General features: G+C 44.3%; 1 protein-coding gene across 5 annotated transcripts in view; it reads left to right on the forward strand.

Annotated features, from left to right (window-relative positions):
- Positions 1-24,328, forward strand: part of LOC124555769 (cAMP-regulated phosphoprotein 21) — a 989,726-nt gene that overhangs the window by 606,606 nt on the left and 358,792 nt on the right. For all 5 annotated transcript variants that reach the window (XM_047129817.1, XM_047129815.1, XM_047129818.1 and 2 more), the window contains one exon: positions 21,683-22,034. In XM_047129817.1, the coding sequence (XP_046985773.1) occupies positions 21,683-22,034 (352 nt within the window). The remainder of the gene's footprint in view (positions 1-21,682; positions 22,035-24,328) is intronic.

Here is a 24,328-nt window from a genome sequence, read left to right on the forward strand (position 1 = left end):
TGGTTCACAACTTCAAATTGGTCTAAAAAACCAGTTAAACTCCAGTTCATACACGCCAGGCGACTTCATTTCTTTTTCTCGCTAAAATCGACATTTCATATTAAAATCCCTTTGTTCTTTCACTTACAAAATGTAAAACTGACAGTGTAATTTTGCCCTCAAATATAACGAATTTTAACAGGAAAAAATTTACAGTTACATTGTTTTGTTTGTCTGGCCTTCTTACTACGAAAATTATGTGTTTGTAAGAGTTAAGTTTAGATCTAATTACAAACTTAATTAGTTTCTGCATAACGTTTAAAAATATTTGTTATTTCATTACCGTCACGAGAGAGTTTAAATTAGTAATGTTAACGAAATAGCCGACTACGCCAGTGGCATAAGACAGAGAAATGATATCGAAAAAAACGCGCGAAGCGCATGCGCTCTAGCTTAGGTGGGTTTTCAGGCCAATTTGGGGCTGGCTTCCGGCCTGATGGATCCCATGTGTCCCATATCAAATTGTTAAACTCGACTTCCTCTACACCACTAGACCTGTTGTAAAAAAATGGCTCTGAGCACTATGGGACTTAACATCTATGGTCATCAGTCCCCTATAACTTAGAACCACTTAAACCTAACTAACGTAAGGACATCACACAACACCCAGTCATCACGAGGCAGAGAAAATCCCTGACCCCGCCGGGAATCGAACCCGGGCGCGGGAGACCTGTTGTAACCAGTTATCTTTTACACTCCGTATACTCCGTAAGCTACTGTACACTGTATGGTGGGGGGCTGTCCTATGGCATTCAAGTACTGACCAAAGAATAAATGACTGTCTGCTTGCCTCTGTACGCGCCCCACTCTCTCTCATGTTATTCTAGTGATCCCTACGCGATGTACTCGAAGATGGCAAAGTAATGGTCGCACTATTTTAGTAGAATATAGCTTATCTGAACTTACCCAACAGGATTTCGCGAGAACTATGTTGTTGAATCTACACGTCAACGTAAAATGTTGACAACACATACTGAGGTGCCACTAATGTTAGCGTGACGCCACTCCCAGCCAAACAACAGGCACGCATGATTATTAGTATAACTACTGATATTACTGCAGCTCTATTTCTAGAAACAACGTTTATTGAATGACACACAAATACTCTGCTTTGAGATCGTTGTACAATATTCCTAGCCTGTGACATTCCTACTCCGAGGCTAAGTCCAATTCGTGCGCAATACAGTCCTCCAATATTGTGTAGGCCCTGCCGTGGCCGTGGAAATGTGTGCTGTTGTCGAAGAATGACTGATTCTCTCCGGAAATTTGAGCTGCAATGAAGCTGTACCGGCATCTGCGAATGGGACTCGTGGGATTGGCTGCCGCTGAACACCTCCTTCCCACTCTGGAGAACAGTCCTGCAGGAACTCTGCAGAAACTCACTAGGATATCCGCAGGAATTCTCCAGAAACTTTTGAGGAATTCTTAACACACACACTCGATAAAAACAAGCCTGCTCGAGCTTGATGTACTGCAGCTTAAACAATCTGCTGCCGTTCCTGGCAGCCTGGTGTCCTGCGATGGAGAATTTTGGTCTTGTCATGCTGGATTGTCATATGTGGTTAGTGAAATGAAAGTGGTGATCGCATTATGTCGCAGGTATAGCTCACACCAACAGCAAGACCGGCCACTGAAAGGTCGCCTTAGATGAACCTGAGGGCCAGTGTGCCCGATGAGGACATTGTTAAACAGCTGCACCTTCTCGTGGAAGAGACGAGCAGCCAGACGAACGGTCCTGTGAGACATAATAGCATATTCCCGCTTAAGTCCCTATAGTTTCATGAAATTCCGATAGGCTATGCATAGCCTTCAAAATGGCGTCTGCAACGGACGTGCATTCCAAGCAAAGAGCTGTCATTGAGTTTCTTTTGACGGAATATCATAGTATCGCAGATATTCACTGGCGCTTGCAGAATGTCTACGGAGACCTGGCAGTGAACGAAAGTGCGGTGAGCCGTTCAGCGACGCATCTGTCATCACAACATGGTCGCGCAAACGTCTCCGATGTCCCGCGTGCCGGCCGGCCGCACACAGTTGTGATGTGCTACTCTCGGGACATTTAAGAAACGACTTCAGCGTGTTGGTCGCCAAAAAATTTCAAATGAACGTCTCATCCACCATACAGCCCGAATCTCGCACGTTCCGACTTCCATCTGTTTGGCCCAATGAAGGAAGCAGCTCGCGGGAAGCAGTACGTGATTGATGGGGACGTTATTTATGCAGTAAGGCGTTGGCTCCGACGTCGACCAGTAGCGTGATACCACGCAGGCATACAGCCCTTCCCAGTAAGGTGGCGTAAGGCCGTCGCATTGAACGGAGATTATGTTGAAAGATAGGGATTTGTAGCCGAAAGAGTGAGGAGTAATATGGTGTACGCGAATCCTGCACAAAAACCAACATGCTTTCTGAAATAATACGTTGCATTACTTTGTGAACGGCCATCGTACAAGATCTAGAGCAAAGGCCAAGCAACAAGCGGCTTGTATTTGTCACGCCCTAGACAGTGCACCGCCTGGCATGTAGGAACAGAGCAGCGAATGTGTGACGTCGGGATCCCATGAACGATGTCTGTACACAAGGCCATCATGCCACAAGGGGGCTAACACCCTGGAAACGTCCAGGAGCACCGCCCCAATATACTATTGACACTCCGGCACTCCTGGTCTATTTCACCAGCAAAAGCAGCTGATGAGAGAGATGTGGAGTGGCCCCTCTGCAAGCCGAACTGCTCGTCTGGCATGAAGCCCTCAGCAGCGACATGGTCAACAAGCTGCCTGGTGTAAGCGCTCGGTAATTCTGTGGCAGCCAAGGACGTCTGCCATTCTTTGGCATAGCAACCACTTACAGATATTTCCCCACGGAAGGGTAGATGCCAGGCCACAGGACAGCTTTAAAAATGCTGGACAGCAGAAAATGAGCTGCAGAAGGCAGTTGTCGCAGGACCGTCTGCCTTCTTCAGACTGAGTGCTGTAGTTGTGGCCCAACTTCCTCCTCGATGATTGGCTCGATCACGTCTTTGTCATCTATGGCAATCAGAAAATCCAACAGGCGCTCTCTCACCGGACAGATTTGCTTGTAGTCGATTGGATTCACCACCAGCGTGAATTTGTCTCCGAAGGCCTCAGCCAAGTGACTGGTCTTTACACCATGTTCACAGACAACGTCTCGTCCCGCCATCAGGGCAGAATCCGCTGCTGTCGATGGAGAAACCGCTTCGACATTCTCCAGGCGCTGCCATCTTCGATGCTGAGGCTAGCAGCTTTGCCCATCCAGTCGCGGTTGTGTTGTTCACTATTGCCCAGATTCCCCAAGCCAGCGGGTTGAGGAAGTGCTTCATCATCGTATGACGGGTCAGCTACCATTGGTGGAAAATGCGGTTCTTCTGCTTGACAGCCTCTAGGATGGGAGGCGGCAGATGTCACAAGAAGTTTAGTGGATGGGCCAGGCCTCTGGGACAGACGGCAGTGTCTAACTGGAGAGGTGGTCCAGCACTGCATCAGAACCATTGACAGTTGGATCTGACGCAGTCTCAAATTAGCCCAGCACCTAGGCCCAGGAACACTCCTCGTCAACGGCGTGGAAGGAGCAGTGGCTGCTCTGCTGGTTAAGCCATGAAGTGCCACTTTTATCCTAGCATGCAAATATACTATAGATCCACATTTTTGTTGCACGTGATATATGACGTGAAACATACACTGTACAACACAAAGCATCACTTTTTCAAAAGTCTGTAACTGGCTCTCATTGCGGTGCGTAAGTAAAGATTGGCTAGAAGATGCCTACAACCTTCTTCTGTAAGGATGGAAAAGTGTGGTTCCCTGCGACGTCACCCTCGGAACCGGCGAAGAATCAAACAGCAAGGTATCAACACATGCTAAAAAAGTGTTAGGTGGGATAACGACGTGACATTAGCACCAAATTTCACCACAGTTCTGCTTAACGACGCTGTGGATGTGTCACATCTCCTCTTGCACACATTTCATCCCTTCTTTCGACGCCTCTACGATGGTACTCAGAACGGCGACGCCTAGCGTTAAAAATCACGCTTTTTCTTACGGATGGCAGAGAAAAACATTTCAGACAACGCCGCTCAGAATCGACGCGAAAAGGTTTTACTGGGTGGCGTAAAAGGCATCAGAGAAACCACCTCTTTTGTTTGGGCGTTGATTCCCACACGTTTTGCAGTCGAAAACGACAGTTCGCAGTACAATGAGCTACAGGGCGATCTCCGTGACAATTGTTAACACTGCTAACACTCCCTGAGAATTCATCCTTTCTCTAAGGACACTGTAGGCCAGCAATCCCACTAAACATGATTGCACCCCTTTAGAGTACAGAGCGACCGCGTTCTTTCTCTGATGTACAGGACGGAACCACTAGGCACCGTTCAAAATTATTCGACGAAATTTGTACGTGATATGAAGCAGCAAAAGTTGCTTATGCTTTTTCAGCCCTCCTATTTCGTCGCTTCTGTGGCGTGAGCACGACGGGGTGTGACATTGAAAAATGCGTAAATAAAACTCCAAAGTGTCCCTTTAAGACCCCTTCGGTGTCACTCACCCACCTTCGTTGAGCGTGTAAAAATTGTACAGACAGAACCGGTGACGAGAGTCTTAGCCGTCGGCTGGTACGCTATGCTGACGCTTTTGTGCCTTCTAGTAGGCCTTCTGGAATTTGTGAAGTGTCAAGGGGGTTGCCTAGGATTCCGTCACAGCTTGTCTCTGTTCAGTTAAATTTTTAAAGTACTCAACAAAGGCAGGTGGGTAGCACCGAGGGTCCTAGAAGAATCCTTCGCCATTGCATTCATGTATGTGTCATTGTCGCACCACTCCGTAATCACGCCACAGGAGGGCTGGAAAAGCACAAGCAGCTTTTGCTGCTTCGTATCGTGGTTACATTTCGTCCAATGGTTTTGAACACTCCCTAGTAGTTCCACCCTGTACACCAGAGCAAAAATTGCGGTGGCACTGACCTCCAAAGGAGTGAGATCACGTTTAGAAGTGTTATTTGTCCGCGATGTCCTTAGAGGCGGGCTGGATCGTCCGGGGATCAGTCTCAAAGGTTGTCAAGAACCTAGTCCTGTTGCTAATCACACTGCAAACTGTCGCTCTCGACTGCGAAATATGGGGGCATCAACACCCCAACGAAAAGGGTGGATTCATTGACACCCTTTATGCCGCTTTTGCGTGTCGATTCTGAGCGGCGGCGTGTCTGAAATGCTTTCGTCGGCCACCCGTAAGATAATCGCATTATTTAAATTCTGGGTACCTCAGTTTTGACCTCCGTCGGAGAGGCGTCAAACGAAGGGTTGAAATGTGGGTAAGAGGGTGTGACGACCTTCTGATCATTCACGACGGCATTTGGCAAAATTCCAGTAAAATTTGATGCCAACGTGACATCATTAACCTACCGTGCAACTCATATAAACTTCTGAGAGTGGTCTGTTTTCTCGCATGTGTCGACGCTGCACTGTTTTAAGCGTCGCCCAGTGTGAGGGTCAGACATCACATGGTAACATACAGTTTTTATTTTGCTGTCCCATGTAATTATTTTTTCTCCTAATAAAGCTGCTTCGATTTCTGGATTACTTGCTTTAATATTTTGCTGTATTCTTTGTAATTCATTACAGAGCTGTTCCTAGATAGTAAATACAGTCTCCTTTTTGTCCCACATGATATCTTTATTCCTTGTGTAATCCATGGTTTATTTTTTGACTTCTGTGTGATTTGAGTTACATTTAAGGGAAAACAATTTTCAAAAGTGGAGGTAACTTTATTAATGAATGCTTTGTACTTTCCATTTGAGTCAGATGTATTGTAAACATCTATCTGGTTGATGTCTGAACAATTTCCTGAATTTCTCAATTTTTGACTTATTTATTACCCTCCTGTACTCAGGCTTAATAGATTTTTATCTTGACAAGTTTCAAAATTTAACACAAGTCGCTACATATCGTGATAAGATAGCCCATTTACTATTGGTTTTGTAATATGACGTTTTTCGTAGATCTGTTTACAAAGATATTATCAAAAGTAGTCTCAGATCATTTACATATCCTAGTTGCAAAGTTTACAGCAGGAACTAAATTGAATGATAGTGTTACTGACTGCAATAATTGTTCACTGACCGAGCTTTTCAATAAATCCACATTAAAAGTTACGAGCAACCACTTTTTCCTTGTTGTTTATTGTGAGATGGGAGAAGAGAGCTTCCAGATTTTTTGTGAAGAGGTTAAAATTCCCTGAAGATGACCTCTATATACCTACTATTATAAAGGACTTATCACGAAATACTACTCCTGTTCCACAAGCTTCTAAGTGCTGCTCTGAGCAAAATTTATTAATATCAATATTCCTGAAATCAAAACTGTTTCCTACAAGTATGGCAGTTCCCCCTTGCTCCATTTTTTCTCTACAAAAGTAAGAAGCTAAATTGAATCCTGCAACATTTAACTTGTATGTCCAGTGGTCACATGATGTTCAGAGAGGCAGATTATATCAAATGGTTTGCTCAACTAATTCTTCAACACAAATAAGCAACTCATTAAGCTCACCCCTTAGTGCTCGGATAGTCTGATGCAACAAGCACTGGCTGAATTACAACTGGATGAACCTAATTTTCCTATCAATTCCTGAGTGTCTCTAGTTTCAACCAGATCCTGCCTGCATGAATTGTGTATCTTAAAATTTGGTTTCTGGCAGCCTGTTTTATCAATGTGGATGTCATTTTCAGACTGTCTCTGAACATCTTTTGTTTCTGCCCTCTCTACCCTAAAAACTGCTGTTCTTTCACTTGTAACCACTAGTACTTTACCACTTGTAACAGTGCCCCCCCCCCCTTAAGTTATTTGCTGTTAGCCCAGACAGTTTTCCCTTCACTTTTTCTGTCGAGGTGAAGGCCATGCCCAATATAGTCTCACCTGCTGATCGAGTCAACATGCACCACACCGATATGAGACCCCATACCTGATCCAAGCAGCCGTTTCACCTCTAAATTAACTCTCCTAACAGAAGAACTTAAATGGGACCGGTCATGGCGCCTCAGAACAGACAAGCCCAACACCAGTACGTCTCGTTGCTGAAGTTATCTTTACCAGGTCACTCAACTGAATAACTAGGGTTCCTATTTATGCTGTTGCCGGTCCCACTCACTATTACCACCGTGTCTTCCTTTGTGAAGTGAACCTATATCCTGACCCAGACTTTCACTAGGTTTAAAAAGCTTGTGACCTGATAACCTATTCTTAGTTCATCCTGCAACAGTTGGCCATCACTTCTGCCACGTGAACTACCTAACAACAAAACTTCCGTCTTTTTCACAACTTTTCCTGGCTTCTCACTTTTCAAACACTTTTTGAAAGTTTGTTGCGTCCTGTCTACTAAATCTACTTGTGGCTCAACAGTTTCCAACTGTGACAACATATCAAACCTGTTTTCCACATTCACAACCACACTGTCTGAGAACGTCCTATTCTTATTTCTTCTATGACCTGTTGTCACTTCCCACCTCTCTTTTCCCTTCTCCCCCCTTAGCTTTTCCAGATCTTGTTTCACTTTACCTAGTTCCGCGTGAAGGGCAGCAATCTTCTCTTCCTGTTCCACTATCCTCCTATCTCTACAGCAAATCCTACACAACCAGTGAACCTTGTTTCTTTCTCCAATTCCCACGCCGCTGCAGTCACCCACATGAAAGAAACTGCAACAACTCTCACACCACACCGTGGAACTAACAATCCTATGGCAAGTCATACACTTCTCGCTCATGACAAACAAATTTTAGCTTTAGTCTGAGTTAAAACAATAACTTCCTAGACTGCTCAATTAATATATTAAAGTTTTTAGAAAGTTTAGGCTTAAAATTGGGTTGCTAATTCAAAACTTCCGGAGAAAAAAAAACGTTTTAACCTCTATTGCTTACGTGACGAAACAAAAGATAAACAAAGCACTGAGCCTACACTATATAAAGTTTTCTCTTATTTTGGAACTTTTCACTTCGGCTACATACTAGAGAATCAAATGTATAGCGTGTAAGAATACACTAACAACACAAACTTTACTTTACTGAAATAATCACGTAAGTTACAGTATACGACAACGTAAACAAACCCTAGTCCAAAATTCGAGCCTATGAAATGTGGTCTTTTTCCGGAAAATACGCGCAAAATGTTAAAACTTCAATTGATAGCTTACAATATGTATTAATTTACGTACTTGCGATGTAATATTTCCTCAATTAATTGTTGTTACTCAAGCCCTTACCTTTGCGAGAGCTATGAATGTACACCATTCATCAACCAAAGATGACGTCAGACGGTCAATCACACCTTTTATTTGAAAGTTTTAAGAAGATTGCGCAACAGTGTCCGTCATAAAAGACCCGATTTGTGGCAGCCAGGAGACTGGTTCTTCCACCACAATAATGCACCTGCACACACAGTCATCTGTATTAGACAGTTTTTGGCTAAAAATGGCATGGTTCCCTGCCCCACCTTATTCACCTGACCTGGGTCCGTGCGACTTTTTCTTATTTCCAACATGAAAAGGGGCATGAAAGGACACCGATTTGAACACATTCAAGAAGTCAAGAAAAAAAAAGAAAAAACGAGGGAGGAGCTGTCAGCCATTTCCAAAGATGACCAAAACTGTTTAGATCAGAGGAAGCACCGATGGGACAAATTTATTAGTTGTAATGGAGAGTATTTTGAGGGGGACAAGGTTGTTTTGTAAACAGTTTGAAAATATATAGCTTTTAAAAAATAATTCGGATTTTTTGGGTGCCTCCTCGTATTATACTGGATTTGAATTCGATGAAGATCATAAGACAAATTTTGGCAATATGTTAAAAATCTATATACCGCATATGTTTGAATCCAAGACGAGGTTTTTTCCCGACATTTCGTGACAAGTAGCAGGGGATATCTTGCATTCATGGCATATGATGTGAAATTTCTTTTCTTTACCAAACAGAACCTCGACTTCCCACTAAGCTGTAAGGCCACTCTCTGCCACGCCTACTGCTTTAACCGTGAACGTATGCATGTACTTGGAGCATCGTTGTACGACGGCTGGAACTGTTAGTTGCAGCAATTCTTTTCTTTTTTTCGGTTGTTGATCGACTTTGGAGATCCCACTTGTGAATTGTGCAGTTAAGTATGTAATGGACAGTAGGGTGGAACACCGTGGTTCAACTCTTACCACCTCTAGACGTGTGGGATGGGGAGGGCGCGAGAAGCCGTCACATTTAAAAATATTCGATATCTATCGACATTAATATCGAAATTGTAGTTTGCTCTGTCGCTAACCTCAATGGTGACAGTTCCGAGAGAGGACAGACAGCGACGTATCAGTGGGGGACCACAGTCATATAGAACTTTTTGAAAGAAATTTCCCCATTAGACTGTAAATTACTATTCATTTATTTTACATGGTCATAATTGCAGCTTGATGGCCATTACCAAGTGCAAGTATAAATGTTACAAAATGTCTAACAACCTTAGATGAGATGTTATCGTCGAAACAACATATCTGGTCTTATAAACCAGTCCCACTCTGTAGGATATTGCCTGGCCACATATCACCAACTTCGATCCGTGTCACAAACCGAAGAGCAAATTCAGAACACTGCCGCGTATCATGAGATTTCAGTTGATGCGCTGTGTTGATCTTGTACGAATGCCAGGATAAAATAAACCGCAAAACATTCCAGAACTGTTGACCACGGGATGGGCAATGTACGTGACAGTACACGAGCATTAGCAGAATCCCTGGCACGTACTTGACGGTCAGTTACAGCAGCAGCAATCCCTTCAGTAACTTCCACCGAGATGAGAGCCCACTCGCGTTTTCGAATTCCAATATCATCGTTCTGAAATCATTTAATGACATCGTGCCTCTCCTCAGACCCTTCAGTCGGCGATACTCTCGCAATGCAGCACTGTAACTGCTGCCGTTCACATAAACCACTTACAGCGCACAGTCTCTCTTCTCGAGAGCCATACTGTTAGCTTACGTTATGGCTTGTCAAATGGCAGCGTAGGTATCATACAATCTGTGTACAGTGCCAGACTTGCACCTGGTGGCCACATTAAAGCCAACATTTTTCCGGCGTTAATCGTTTCCACACTAATGCATTAGCATATCTTTCAAGAATCGCTGCCATGCAATAATTACAGCCCACAATGGACCTCCCTGACTAGCTGCACTTATATCATAACAACCCAGTACATTGGTGTTAAGACAGATCCATGTTTTCAGTATACTTATGGCATTCTTACATACAAGTTGTAACTAAATTCCCTTTACAGATTTTGAGGACAGTTTCTCTACACCAAAAGAAGAAAAAATGCGAGTAAATGTGGGCTTTAAACCGCATATCATAACAGCTATGAGCACTTGTTCAATAGAGGAGAATTTTGATAGTAGTGAAAATGAACAAGTTCTCATAGCTTGTAAGGTATGTGTTTTACAGCCCATGTTTACTAGACTTTTTTCTTGTTTTGGAGTAAGTAAAATGTCCTCAAAGTCCGTAAAGGGAATTTGGTTACACCCTTCAAACCGATGGATTTTAAGCAACCCACAACGCCTTCGAAGACTGTACACGAGATTTTCATATTCTGTCACTCGACACACGCAAATTGTTGGTTCTACAGAAAAAATAAACATGAAATTTTTGTAGGAAATTTAATGTGGTTAAATTTTATACTTGATTACGTTTGCGCTAGAGGCCACCGTTTTCAAGTTATTCAAGGAAAACGCATTTGAATTTCTATTTTGAATAATTCGAAAACTATGGCAGTAGTAGGTAGCTAGCGGCATGGGTGCAATTTTAATATAAAATTGATATGCAAATTAATTAAATTGATCGTTTAATTACACCCCTAACCATGCCCCCACAACCCACTCCCAGATGACATGTGTTTTCCTCAACTGGCACATGGGTTGTCACCCCTTCCTCACGCCCATCCCCCTCCACTTCCCCCTCCCTCTCCCCTCAACAACCCCATTGGCAGGAATTTCGAATCTTGGCGGGAATTTCGAATTTTGGTGGGAATTTCGAATTTGGTTGGGAATTTCTTTGACCCAGGACTGCGATGACGTCTCACCCCACCCCCTACCCTGGAAATGAAGGGAAATTAAAAATGATGGTTCCCTTTTTGGGACTCAAACCATGGTCCTTCTGGGCGGAAAGCACACTACCCCTAGAAACAGCCCAGATGCGGGAGAGGAAGTTTAGGCTGCTGATCTTTATTTATTTTGGTTGGGAAACTGAAGTAATGAACCCCTAATTACGAAATTAGTCATAAAGATTGGGCCTAATTACATAACTATAGGTATAGCGCTACACAAGCACTGCCTAAAATAGCAATACAGTTCAACAATTGACAAGTCCATACAAACGGTTTATCCTGCTGGAAAAAAATTTTACAATACGACTCAAAACTACTGGCAGATGCACTCAGACTCTACCCTACACATACAAGCTAGCGGGAAAAAGTTTGGATGTGAGGTATTAGCTTTATTATATTGTCTCCAGTCTGCGGAAAACAGTCACATGTAGACAAAAGACAAGAACAAGACGTTTCATGCAATCTGTATCTCTCGGAAAGACTGAACCCTCTGGAACATCAACGAAATTCCAGAGAACTCTCCATATCACTTTTTCAAACGTCTGCTGCTTAGAAAACAGAAAGCCCTCCACCTAAAGCGACCGCAGACCCCAAAGTAGCCTCCTACGAATCTGGTTGCAGAGTCTTCAATACAATGCATCCCTGATGAGCACGTGGCTGGGCAGTCAGCGTTATCGACGCCGACAAAAGCTACACATACAATAGAGCGCAACGCCAGCATCCCTCAGAACAAAACCGAGATAAATGAGGGCTATCCTGACCACGAGTCGGTTATCTAAAAGGACAGCTGCAACCTCCTACGGAACTCAGCCACCACGCCTCTAGTAACCAAGCCAGCAAGTGCATGCCGTGAAAGCAATTCACTGTAACATTTGTTCTGCCTGTTCTGACATGGTCATATTACGCTGTTATTACTGGTGCTACATATAGAAAGATGTCACACATTTTGGTAAGAAATATGTGGTTTCAGCCTTTCAGTGGTATAATGAAACATTACGTTACATTTTCTGTTTGGTTGGCATATTTTTAGGTGACATTTATATTAAATCTCATTGACCCATACAGGTGCTAAAAGGTTAGACTATGAATGCTGTTAGGCACACAAATTTATTGATGACAATGTGTCTGCTGTGGGCCTGGTGATTAGACACAGCAATGTTTGTCATATTTGGTATTTATTAACTTCCCGTAACCTATGTCAAAACGACAATTTGTCACTACTCTCCCTCATGTGCAATTTTCTACAAAGTTTCAGATCTGACAGTGGCCAGCTGGTTTAGCCGCAACTTTCTTTCTTTCTTTCACTGGTGCCATGTCCCGCGCTGACGCAGGGTCGGCATTGTTAGGAGCGGATTTGGCAAGGTTAGTGGAAAGGAGTGGCCGGATGCCCTTCCTGCCGCCACCCCGTACCCACAGGGATGGAACTGGTGTACCCCTACTGTCTGCGTCGAGTCTACGAACGTGTTCAGATATCTGCGAGTCGTGTAACTGAAGCGGAACGTGGGGACCAGCCCGGTATTTACCTAGCGGGATGTGGAAAACCGCCTAAAAACCACATTCAGGCTGGCCGGCACACTGTCACTCATCGTTAATCCGCCGGGCGGATTCGATCCAGGGACGGCGCGCCTACCCGAGTCCAGGAAGCAGAGCGTTAGCGCTCTCGGCTACCCTGGCGCCGGCTGGAGTGGCCGAGCGGTTCTGGGCGCTACAATCTGGAACCGCGCGACCGCTACGGTCGCAGGTTCGAATCCTGCCTCGGGTATGGATGTGTGTGATGTCTTTAGGTTAGTTAGGTTTAAGTAGTTCTAAGTTCTAGGGGACTTATGACCACAGCAGTTGAGTCCCATAGTGCTCAGAGCCATTTGAGCCATTTGGCTACCCTGGCGGGTTGGCTTAGCCGAAACTAGTTACCATGAATGTAAGCAAATTTTGCGATACTGATTGCGAAAGGATTATTTATAAGAATCCATAAATTTTAACATTTTGTAGAGCGCTTGTCCCCGACCTGACTATGCTTCGCCATAGTCTGACCAATGCCTACTTTGAAAACTATCATTTAGACTTTTGTTCACTTCTGTTCAGGGCAAGATACAGGGGATAGACAAAAATATGGAAACACCAAAAAACAACACATTATAATGCCTAATATCGTGTTGGAATTGAAAACAGCTTCCAGCCATCTCGGAATTGATAAATACAGGTCCTGCATGGTTTTCAGTGAAATCTCGTACTATTGTTCGGGTAAAATAGTGGCATATTCAGGTAACGATGATGCCGGTGGATAGCGATTACGCAACGTTCTCTTCAAAGTAGAAAACAAAGATTGAATAATACTGAGATATGGTGACTGTGGTGGTCAAGGGAGATGCTACAATTGATCTTCGACCGCACAAAACCAGTCCTGGATGGTACGAGGTGTGTCAACAGCCGCCCTGTCGTCTTCGTACACAGTATCACCAAATGTTCAAATGTGTGTGAAGTCTTATGGGACTTAACTGCTAAGGTCATCAGTCCCTAAGCCTACACACTAATTAACCTAAATTATCCTAAGGACAAACACACACACCCATGCCCGAGGGAGGACTCGAACCTCCGCCTGGACCACCCGCACAGTTCATGACTGCAGCGCCCAAGACCGCTCGGCTAATCCCGCACGGCACAGTATCACCATTGGGGCCCAAATACTATACCGTAGAATGGACCTGACCAGCTGAAATCTTAACACAGCCCTTGGCAGGATTGAGACGTTTCAGAATAACCATGGCGACAATGGCTTTATGGCTTCGGTAGCACGTTTTTCTCTTACGGGCGATTGCAACACTGATGAGTGGTTTTGGAATTTCAGTTCGCTCTGCAGTTCCCAACTTGAGGAACTCCTTTTGTGTTGTTTTGCCATTGATAAGGTTTACGTGTACGACATTCAGTTCTGTAGTGACTTTTGTAGCTGTCGTCCACTAATTTTCCGTCATAATCCTGTCCAATGACCGTCCGCCAAGATCACTAAACACACACTTTCGTCCGCGGTGTGACTTGGTGGACGATGCTTTTCCATTTTCCCTGTATGCATTATAAACCTTCGATACGGTGCCTCTTGAAACACGAAGCACTTGGGCTCACTTGCTTCACCAAACGAGCACCAACTATTTTCCCACGTTCGAATTTATTAATTCCAACACAGTGCACTCATAACTACACAGAACACTGTTCTGACAAAGACTAACGTTGCGAAGGTGCCGTTGTGACGTTCGTGGTCAAATACAACAGCGCAACCTGCCAGCTTGGCTAGAATCTGAATTTATGTTCAATCATGCATGTATCGCGACATTTCCATATTTTTGTGTAATCCATTTATGTGGTGTGCTTTTAGATGCAGCGATTTTTAGGTGTATCTTCATGAGAATATGACGGTTGGCCATCTAACTCCAATTTACCCTCGTATGACAGGTTCAGTAATATTGCAAGACACCAGTGGGACTATGGGAATACTTGTACCTAATAAATCAGTGATCTGTATCGAGCATCCCCTCTTGATATTCAGATCGTCCCACTGCAATTCAGATGTATGAAATGAGATATGCCCAAGGAAACAGAACAGGGGGGTGGCCCTGACAAATGAAATGTAGCTATAGGTCTCTTATTAAATAAATAAGTGTAGGTGCAGGGAGGGGTTACGTTCATCTACTGAATTAAAATCATGATTTATTGACAAAGTTTGACCGATGTCAAACAACATTGGACATGAAATTACAAATCTGATTATCTCACAAATTGGAGGTGAGTGCACGAAGGAGTCTGAAACCGTGCAAATTAGTTCCTTCCGATATTGGGTAGGAAATGATACTCCACGGAGGAATGGGACAAACTGTGGTAATAAAATCGCTGTGTACCTAATTGAATAGCAAATGTAGTGTCACGTTGGTCACGACGATTGCATCTATTCCGAAAAGTGAAAGGGTTAAACATGCATGACGATCAAATAGCAAAGTTTTGGCCAGGGTACCAACCCACAATACGTGATCGATGTAAGTCCCTAGTTATATGAAGCATAGAAACGCGCCTATTCCCACGTCAGTGCTACTGACTCGCCTCACTGCTGTGTGAACTTACACTCAATATGTGGAGCTGGAGCGTGAACTGGCGCTGCAGCAGGTGATGGACTGCAGAAGGCTGTCGCGCACATCTCAAATGTGGGGCGTGTAGGCCTCACTAATCTTCAAGCCCCAATCGCTAACCCAAACGACGAATCTTGAATATCTACTGTCGAATCCCAAAACTGAAATTTTAGTGACAGTCTTGAATCTAGAATTGAGATTCTTAAATCGTGAATGAGGCCAAAACTTTCCTTCTGGCATACCATCGCTCACAATACCACCAAAATTACACCAGTTTGAAGGACTGTCTCAACCTCAGCCGATTGGAGTCCACGTCTGACAAAAATACCGCTGCTTCAGAAAGTTGAGAGTTTCAACGAATGGCGGAACTCTGTTTCTAAAGTTTGCAAACATTGAGCAAAGAGAATGTAGTCTGGTGTCCGTGTCAAAACTCCACATGGCCTGTTCCTAAATATCAGCGACAGCAAGGCGTCGGCAGACTACAACGTTGTCCATTATCAATGGCACTATGCATTTCATATGTAATGAACTGATCTTATCATGCTGGCCCGGCCAGAGGCACTCACTGTTCACAGCCCAACGTCCAGTCATCCCCGTCCACCTTCTCTGTGTCGCTTTTAATCACAAGATATGCCACTGAAAAATGCCATAGCCTCGTAGACGTAATTTTAACTATAAAGCTGCCCATTCACAGGCCGACTGGTTGGCCAACCCTCCCTGATGAGCTAGTCTTCCCCAACACTTTCACTTTTGTGGTGCACGATTTTATAGCGGTTGAGTCCAGGGTGTCCACACCCAGTAGCTGAGTGGTCAGTGCGACAGACTGTCAATCCAAAGGGCCCGGGTTTGATTCCCAGCTGCGTCGGAGATTTTCTCCGCTCAGGGACTCGGTGTTGTGTTGCCCTAATCATCATCATTTCATCCCCATCGACGCGCAAGTCGCCGAAGTGGCGTCAAATCGAAAGACTTGCACCAGGCGAGCGGTCTACCCGACGGGAGGCCCTCGTCACACGCCATTCATTCAGTCCAGGGTCTGGGTACTTCAGCTCCACTGGTGCACCACTACCTGCTAGCATCGGCCTCTACCTGCCACCTCATACTCTGTCCTTTTCCCTTCTGTTTCAGCATGGCGAAAGCTGTCACATGAGTGGGCGCAGGTAGTGCCCCCAACAAAGTCACAATGTGCCTACACATAATCAGACAGGTTGGCGACCAACTCAGTGGTTTTAGAGGAAGGGAGGGGGGGGGGGGGGGTGGCTGATTTGTCGGCCTGTGAATGCCAGCTATGAGCCCCCAGTCTGCTTAAAAGTTCATCCCCTCAAATGACACTTGCCTACTGCCCACCAGAATGGACGGGATGGCACGGCAGCTGATAACTGCCTCACAACAGTTCAGGTCCCAGCTTATTCCGAAACCCCTATCCTAACTGTCCCTTATCTGTGTCCAGTCACGTGGCGGGTTTCAACATGCCTAAAAAGAAGGGAAAACGATGGAGTGTGGGGTGGCAGGTTGATGTCTGGGCTAGCAGGTAGTGGAACACCAATGGAGTCAATGCACCCAGACTCTGGATCCAACTGCTATAAAATCGTACACCACAAAGGCAAATGTGTAGGGGCAGACCCGCTCGGCAGGGCGAGGTTTGGCCAACCAGTCAGTCTGTGAATGGGTGGCTTAAGGGAAATGCCTTGGACACAGCTCGGCTTCTATAATCACTAACTACATTCAGACTGACTACCGAATGATACATTTCAAAATATAAAAGAGTGACATCTGCAGTAATCATTCCTACCCTGTCTACGAATCAAATCTACATTACGCATGCATTAGTTTACGAAGAGAAAAACTGCATATCGTATTACTAGAGTTGCGCTCTATCTAAACTATGGTTCAGTCGTTTTGGTAAAATACGTAAGTGACCTGGTGAATGGTTCAAATGGCTCTGCGCACTATGGTACTTAACATCTGAGGTCATCAGTCCTCTAGAACGTTATAACTACCTAAACCTGGTAAATGGTAGGCTTGCTGGTACTGTTGGTAGCATTGGTAGGGAAAGAAACAAACGAATGTGTAAGAGAGAAACTGGGTGCTGACGACTACTCTGCTTTTATTTATTTTCGCACATCATTAAGTGTTAATCCACTGTATATTCTATATCCTTACAAAACATAAATTGCATTTCGCAAGTAATAAAAATTAGTTAATCACATAACATCTGCGCTTTTACACTACTGGCCATTAAAATTGCTACACCACGAAGATGACGTGCTACAGACGCGAAATTGCGAAATTTAACCAACAGGAAGAAGATGCTGTGATATGCAAATGATTAGCTTTTCAGAGCATTCACACAAGGTTTGCGCCGGTGGCGACACTTACATCGTGCTGACATGAGGAAAGTTTCCAACCGATTTCTCATACACACACAGCAGTTGACCGGCGTTGCCTGGTGAAACGTTGTTGTGATGCCTCGTGTAAGGAGGAGAAATGCGCACCATCAGGTTTCCGATTTTGATAAAGGTCGGATTGTAGCCTATCGCGATTGCGGTTTATCGTATCGCGACATTGCTGCTCGCGTTGCTCGAGATCAAATGACTGTTAGCAGAATATGGAATCGGTGGGTTCAGGAGGGTAATACGGTATGCCGTGATGGATCCCAACGGCCTCATATCACTAGCAGTCGAGATGACAGGCATCGTATCCGCAGTGCTACCTTATCGGTTAGCTAGACCAACAATTCAAACAAATTGTATTAATGAGTTTTATTACAAAAAAGAAAAGTCCAATACTTAACTTTGTCAATTACACAGATGTACCGAAAGCAAAGGGCGACATACAAAATAAGCAATCTCTTCAGTGTACCAAGTCTCAAGTTTGTGTTACATAGATTGTACAAGCGAAGTAACGATCGTTGACGCTTCTATCCAAGTCTCTAGTCTTGAAGCTTCTATTCAACTGGGCCATCGCCAGTCGGTCGCGGCGCTTATGTCCTTCTCACACAGGGGCCGCTGCTGTCGCGTTGTCGTCCTGGCGAGGGGTCGATCAGCGTATGATTGGCTGACGTCTTCTCACAGCCATCTCCTCTCTATCGTTTCCGACTGGCGTGCCGGTGCTTTACTTTACGCCGTAACATAACTGACCAAAGTTACGAAGAAAACTACTGTAGCCTACGCTTCCTTGTGGTAGTGTACAGGGTGAACATAATGAAACCCACAAACTGCAAGGACGTATTCCTGATTCAAAATGGAGGAAAAAAGGTCCTATGGACATGTGTCTGGGAATTCATGACGTGCATGCAACGACAACAAATTGTCCCGGAACACAGTGCAGCGCAACCATACTACCAGTGGTACCGGTGAACTTGACGTGGTAGGAAGATTACCATCGCTTATGTCCTACAGCTCCTGCAAGTTACCCTCTGTAGTACTGGTGTCACAAATTCGTGTAGTCCACGAAGTTACAGGCCCCTGCGAGTTACTGCTGGGGTATTAATTTCTATCGGGTGGGTTTAACCAACCGGTAAAAATGTGAAGGCAACGCATAACGCAATCTTTAGAACCACTACAGAAGGCACTTATGCTGGGCTTAATAGGCAGCATAGAGCTTTTATTTACTTACATTCGTCGACCCAGCATGCGACTGAGGTAGTGACTAACTTTCACCTGTTCTTTATGATGAAGGAAATTCTTTATGATGAGGAAATAATCAGTCGAGAATATAGGTTAATTGATATTTTCTTAATACCTATTGCATTTCAACAACCAGTCGTGTATTTATTGTAATAGTTACTGTCCATTCTTATGCAATAGCGGGGCCTCCCACATTACACATCATCACAATTGCTCTCTCTAGTTAACACGATTATCTTTCGCCAAGTAATTATGGAAATGGAGAGGGGAGGGCAGCTTCAGCGGAATTTTATGCAGGCACACAATTATACTTAAACCTGTTCCTTCTATTGATATTACGTTTAAATGCTACAGGTCACGCAGAACAAGTTCAGCAAAGACACTAACAGCGAATTCGGTCAGGGCGGAAGGGTATCTGCCTAAGTATTTCAATTTTCATTAAAACGTATGCTGAAGAGGGAGTAGCAAGCGGTACACTTGACTATGACTGCCGTTTTGGCTTAATCCTGCGTTCCGTCATATGGCAGGAAAATATTGCAAGTCTTTATCCCATCAATTGGCGTTAACATCCGATCTTTCCCTAGATACAAGAGTTTAAACCGTGTATTCTATGTGACGCACTTCATTATAAGCAAATCAAATAGTTTTGCGGGCACAAGAAACATTTACTGACTAGCATGTTGATACTATTCCACACACATGGCCAAGTTGCGGTAGCCAACATAAATGCAAAAATACCGACACACAAGATTATTCCTTCCCTATCTTACACTCACGCACTACCGTATAGTTATTCACTCGTGCTGTGTACGTGATCAGACTGAAACTGCACTTCACCAATGTGGCGATTGTTCCAACCGACCACGTGGCGGGAAACCAAGTACACAAAGAAAACATATGATAAATTAAAAAAAAAATCCACCAAAATAATACTTTAAAAGAAACATCACATTAAAACACATTACATGAGACAACTTCTGTTAGGCACAGAGCAATAATACGACCGTGAGCAAGGGTCATGGTGCATGCTGACCAAGGCACAAACGCAAAGTTCTTACTGAAATTTGACCAAATTACCAAAATAAACTCCCTTATCTGATTCCAACATCTGGACTTAAGTAACGAACAGATTTGAAACATTCTAATACCTTTGTTAATATTACCACAAGTCGAGCTACGTCTCCACGTCTGTCCAGCACCGCTACCGTGGAACAAGTGGACCTGCGGTCACATCGCCTAACCGTTGCTCGTTCTAAAGATGGTGGAGGGGGTGGTTCACCAACCTAACCTTCGCGACCTCTCGGACCTGATTTGCACCCTATCTTTGCCAAACTTGTTCGCGTTTAGGGATTGGTACTATCCTACCACTGAACCACTCTACTCATACCATACTACAACCTCTGACTAAAGCTTTCTGTTACTTCACATTGTTTCTCATTCATACAGCCCAGGTCTCACAAGGGAAAGGATGCAAGGAAACGTGGCACACACGAAATAAAATGAATAAATAAACACCGTCTGGTCCATTCTCTCCTCCCTGTTACCCACTGTTTTATTTCTGCCGAGTAAAAACACTCTCGCTATCAATTCTCTTGTACCGGAATTCTATTGAGAAAAATGTGGAACTGTACAACAAGTTCTGTGTCAGCAGTACAGAGGTGCATTGCATCTGCATCATAGCAGATGTTCAAAGTGGCCTCCATGGGAATGCAGGTGTTAAGGATAGTAGCGGTTGTCAAGCAAGATACACGTAATTGTAGTTTTGGCTTACACCGTGTTAGTGGGCCACTTTCCTTAAGCACGTACTAGAATTTGCTTCAATATCCGGTAGATTGCAGTCCTCCAAATGCGGTTCACACCCAGCCCGCACCTCCCTGCACGTTCATCTGTCTGAAAGGACCCATGATCACATACAATCCCAAAAAGGGCTCGAAATGTTGTGTGATGTGGTTGGTGTCTGAGAGGATAATTGTTTTGGTATAGCCGTGCTGCCTCTCGACCGTTTCCATCTACTTGACCATACATAAACACCATCCCAGCTTCTTCCTGACATGAAAACCGGACCATTCTCCTGCTTACAGTACGCTGCGTCAATCACACAGACTGCAGCACACAAGGAACACACTGCGCGTGGTCAGAGGAACTGTCTTTCGTCAACGGCATCTACCATGGCAACAATGCATTTCCGGATATGTGTTCATACGAAGTTCTTTCCTCCATTTCCAGTCAGGAATCCATCTATGCAGTTTGTCGGTTTTATTTATGTTCACCTCATATATGGTTTCTGTTTTCTGAGTCATGTCTGAAAGAACAGATACCGCATATCTACATATATATAGTTTGGGACATTCAGTGCAGATGCAGACCTAGGCTCTACGTCTTATGGGAATCAGCAAAATGCTGCGAGTAATGAGGATAATGGCAAGGGCACTACATTAGTTGTGTTTGGATAAGTTGAGAATTTGGGTCTAACGGGAGGCGTTCCAGGACAGTCTCTTCAGCTGCAGAGACCACTGTATCTGGATGTCTTAGTGGCCAGAGCATCTGCCCAGTAAGTAGGAGACCCCCCAAGTCCTAATCCTGGGCTGGCACAAATTTTCAACTTTCCCCACCGACTTTAATCAATGCCCGCTCGCAGACAGTGTGTCTTTGTGTCTTAAAGTCTACAGTAGCCTACGGTGGTTTTGCAACTCTACGTATTACTAAATTAATTCCAGTGCGTAATAAAAATGAAATTTCTGTACGCATGTTTACGTTGTGTGTACGGCCTATGATTGCAGGCGAATTCGAAAGTCAAGCTGCTGGTCCGAAGTCACGCACTCCGAGAAGAGGCGTCACCGCCTCCAGATCCTGATGCACAGCACGAAGGAGAAGAAGAAGAAGAAGAAGAAGAAGAGGAGGAGGAGGAGGAGGAGCAGGAGGAGGCGGACGCACAGCCGGAGCCGCAGCCTCAGGTAGAGGCAGAAGCAGCGGGGGAGAGCGAATCGGCGGCCGCCGCGACGCCGGAGGGGCAGCAGGAGGCCGCCGACCTGCCCGCGCAGCAGGCCAGCCTGAGCGTGGCGCGCCCCGCCTCCAGGCACAAGGTGCGCCGCCAGGGCAGCAACGACGGCTCCTCGCCCTCGCTCTCCAGAGGTAAGCCACCCACATTCACTGTCTGATCGGTAGCCGGACATCTCCGTGTAATGCCGAATTGACCACTAGATGTCACGAGAGGCGTACACGCCAATATAAAAGGAGGTGGGCAGTACTGTGTTGTCAGTAGAGAAGTAGTAACAGCAAAATGGTTCTGTCAGAAGAGCTCAATGACTTCCAACGTGGACTAGTCATTGCGTGTCATCTGAGTAATAAATCCATCATGGAGATTTTGAAAGTGTTGTTAATAAAAATTCTCTATTTAAACTAGACTGAACTGCATGTGACTGCTTCAGTCTTTAAGAAAACTTGCATCTGACTGCGTATTTAACTGAACTGAACTTTATCTGACTGCATGAAAATATTGTTGGAAAATTAATACTCAAAATACACATCTGACTGCATGAAAGTTTAGTGGTAAAAATAAATGACAATCACCAACCTGCATCTGACTGCGTCTGTGGACTTAGCTCGTGCACTCCTTCCCGTTTAGCCGATAATAAAACATGTATTCAACTCAGCCGTACTGCAATGGCATAAAATTGTCATTCTAGATAACTTTACTCATTTTGGCCCTGTTTGTTACTTAATAAAAATTCTGTCCTGATCTGAATAATTTGCCAACTGTGCAATGGCATATAAATTATTTTACTCTGATAAATGAAATTATTAGCTTTACTCATGGGAACTTTACTTTAATGTACATTTTGGTTCAATGCAAGCACAGGATGCGGAGAACGACATAAGGTGTGAGATGAAACTCTAATTTTATCTAAAAAATATTTATCGTTCAAACTTTTAAGGCACATGTGAAAAACTAAAAATAACTTCTATAGCATGGATTTACGAGAAAGTTTCACAAAACGCTTATTGCATCAACAATGGGATTTCTATCTAGCTTTTAGACATTATTTAACCAAAGAAAACCTATTTTATTAATTATTCTTCCTAGTTTCCCCAAGTATGTGCCGAGTTTCGCTCAATATATAGCTTATTATGTGCGTAGTGCCAGTTCTCACTTCGATGCTGTCACGACCCGGCTGCCTCCTGCAGGCATCTAGCTCCGACTCGAATCACGTCTGCTGTCTCTGCGCATCTCCTCACCACTACTCAAACTTTTACCGCGTGCACCTAGCTCTGTTCACTGTCAGAGATCTTACTACTCGAAGATGTACTACTCGTCCAACCTTGTGGTTGGAAACTATCGACATTTTTCACTGGCTCTATCCTGATCGAATCTCAGCACATACCTTTCAATTTCATTCCTTCTAATGCTGCCCAAGTCGACTTTTGGTGATGGATTGTGAAGGAACAACCGCAGCTAAACAAAGGCCAAGCAGACCTCGTGCACTGACGGACAGGGCTTCAAAATGGTTCAAATGGCTCTGAGCACTATGGGACTTAATATCTGCGGTCATCAGTCCCCCTAGACTTACAATTACTTAAACCTAACTAACCTGCCGGAGGCAGAATTCGAACCTGCGACCGTAGCAGCAGCGCGGTTCCGGAATGAAGCGCCTAGAACCGCTCGGCCACAACGTCTGGCTACGGACAGGGCCTGTCGATCATTGAAGAGCGTGGTAGTAAAAAATCGTTCGAAATCAGCGAAAGGAATCACACGTGAGTTCCAAAGTGCTACCAGCAGTCCACCTAGTGGACAAATGAAAAACTTGAAAAAATTCCGAGAAAATACACAAATATTTAGAGAACAGAAGTCAGACTTTGTGCAATATTTGAAATGAAGAGTTTCATCAGGCTTCTAATCTACACTGCTGTATTCCAATCGAATAACGATTAGATTAGATTAGATTAGTTTTTCGTTCCATAGATCCATGCTGAGGAGATCCTCGTGGATGTGGAACATGTCAATTTTTTTAAGCTGAAATAACAATATCAATATTATGAATATATACAATATATGAAAATATCATTAGCAGATCATTCTAGAACTACACTCAACATACTATTTATTGCAATACTTGCGTCATCTGCAAACAAAACGAACTCTGCTTCTGGCAGTGTAACTGATGAGAGATCATTAATGTACACAAGAAAAAGCAATGGCCCTAAGATGGATCCTTGTGGGACACCACATGTAATTTCTTTCCATTCTGATGATGACTGATGACTTAATTCACTAGTCCCTTGTACTGACACCCTTTGTTTCCTGTTAGATAGGTATGACTTGAACCATTTTGCAGCACTGCACGAAGACATACGTTCGCTCTTTTGTATTGATGGAACTGGCTGTGATATTTTCCGTATCAACGTGTCATCAGCAAGATTTGCTGTAT

Source organism: Schistocerca americana, chromosome X (assembly GCF_021461395.2).
Source record: "Schistocerca americana isolate TAMUIC-IGC-003095 chromosome X, iqSchAmer2.1, whole genome shotgun sequence".
Taxonomy (NCBI): Eukaryota; Metazoa; Arthropoda; class Insecta; order Orthoptera; family Acrididae; genus Schistocerca; species Schistocerca americana.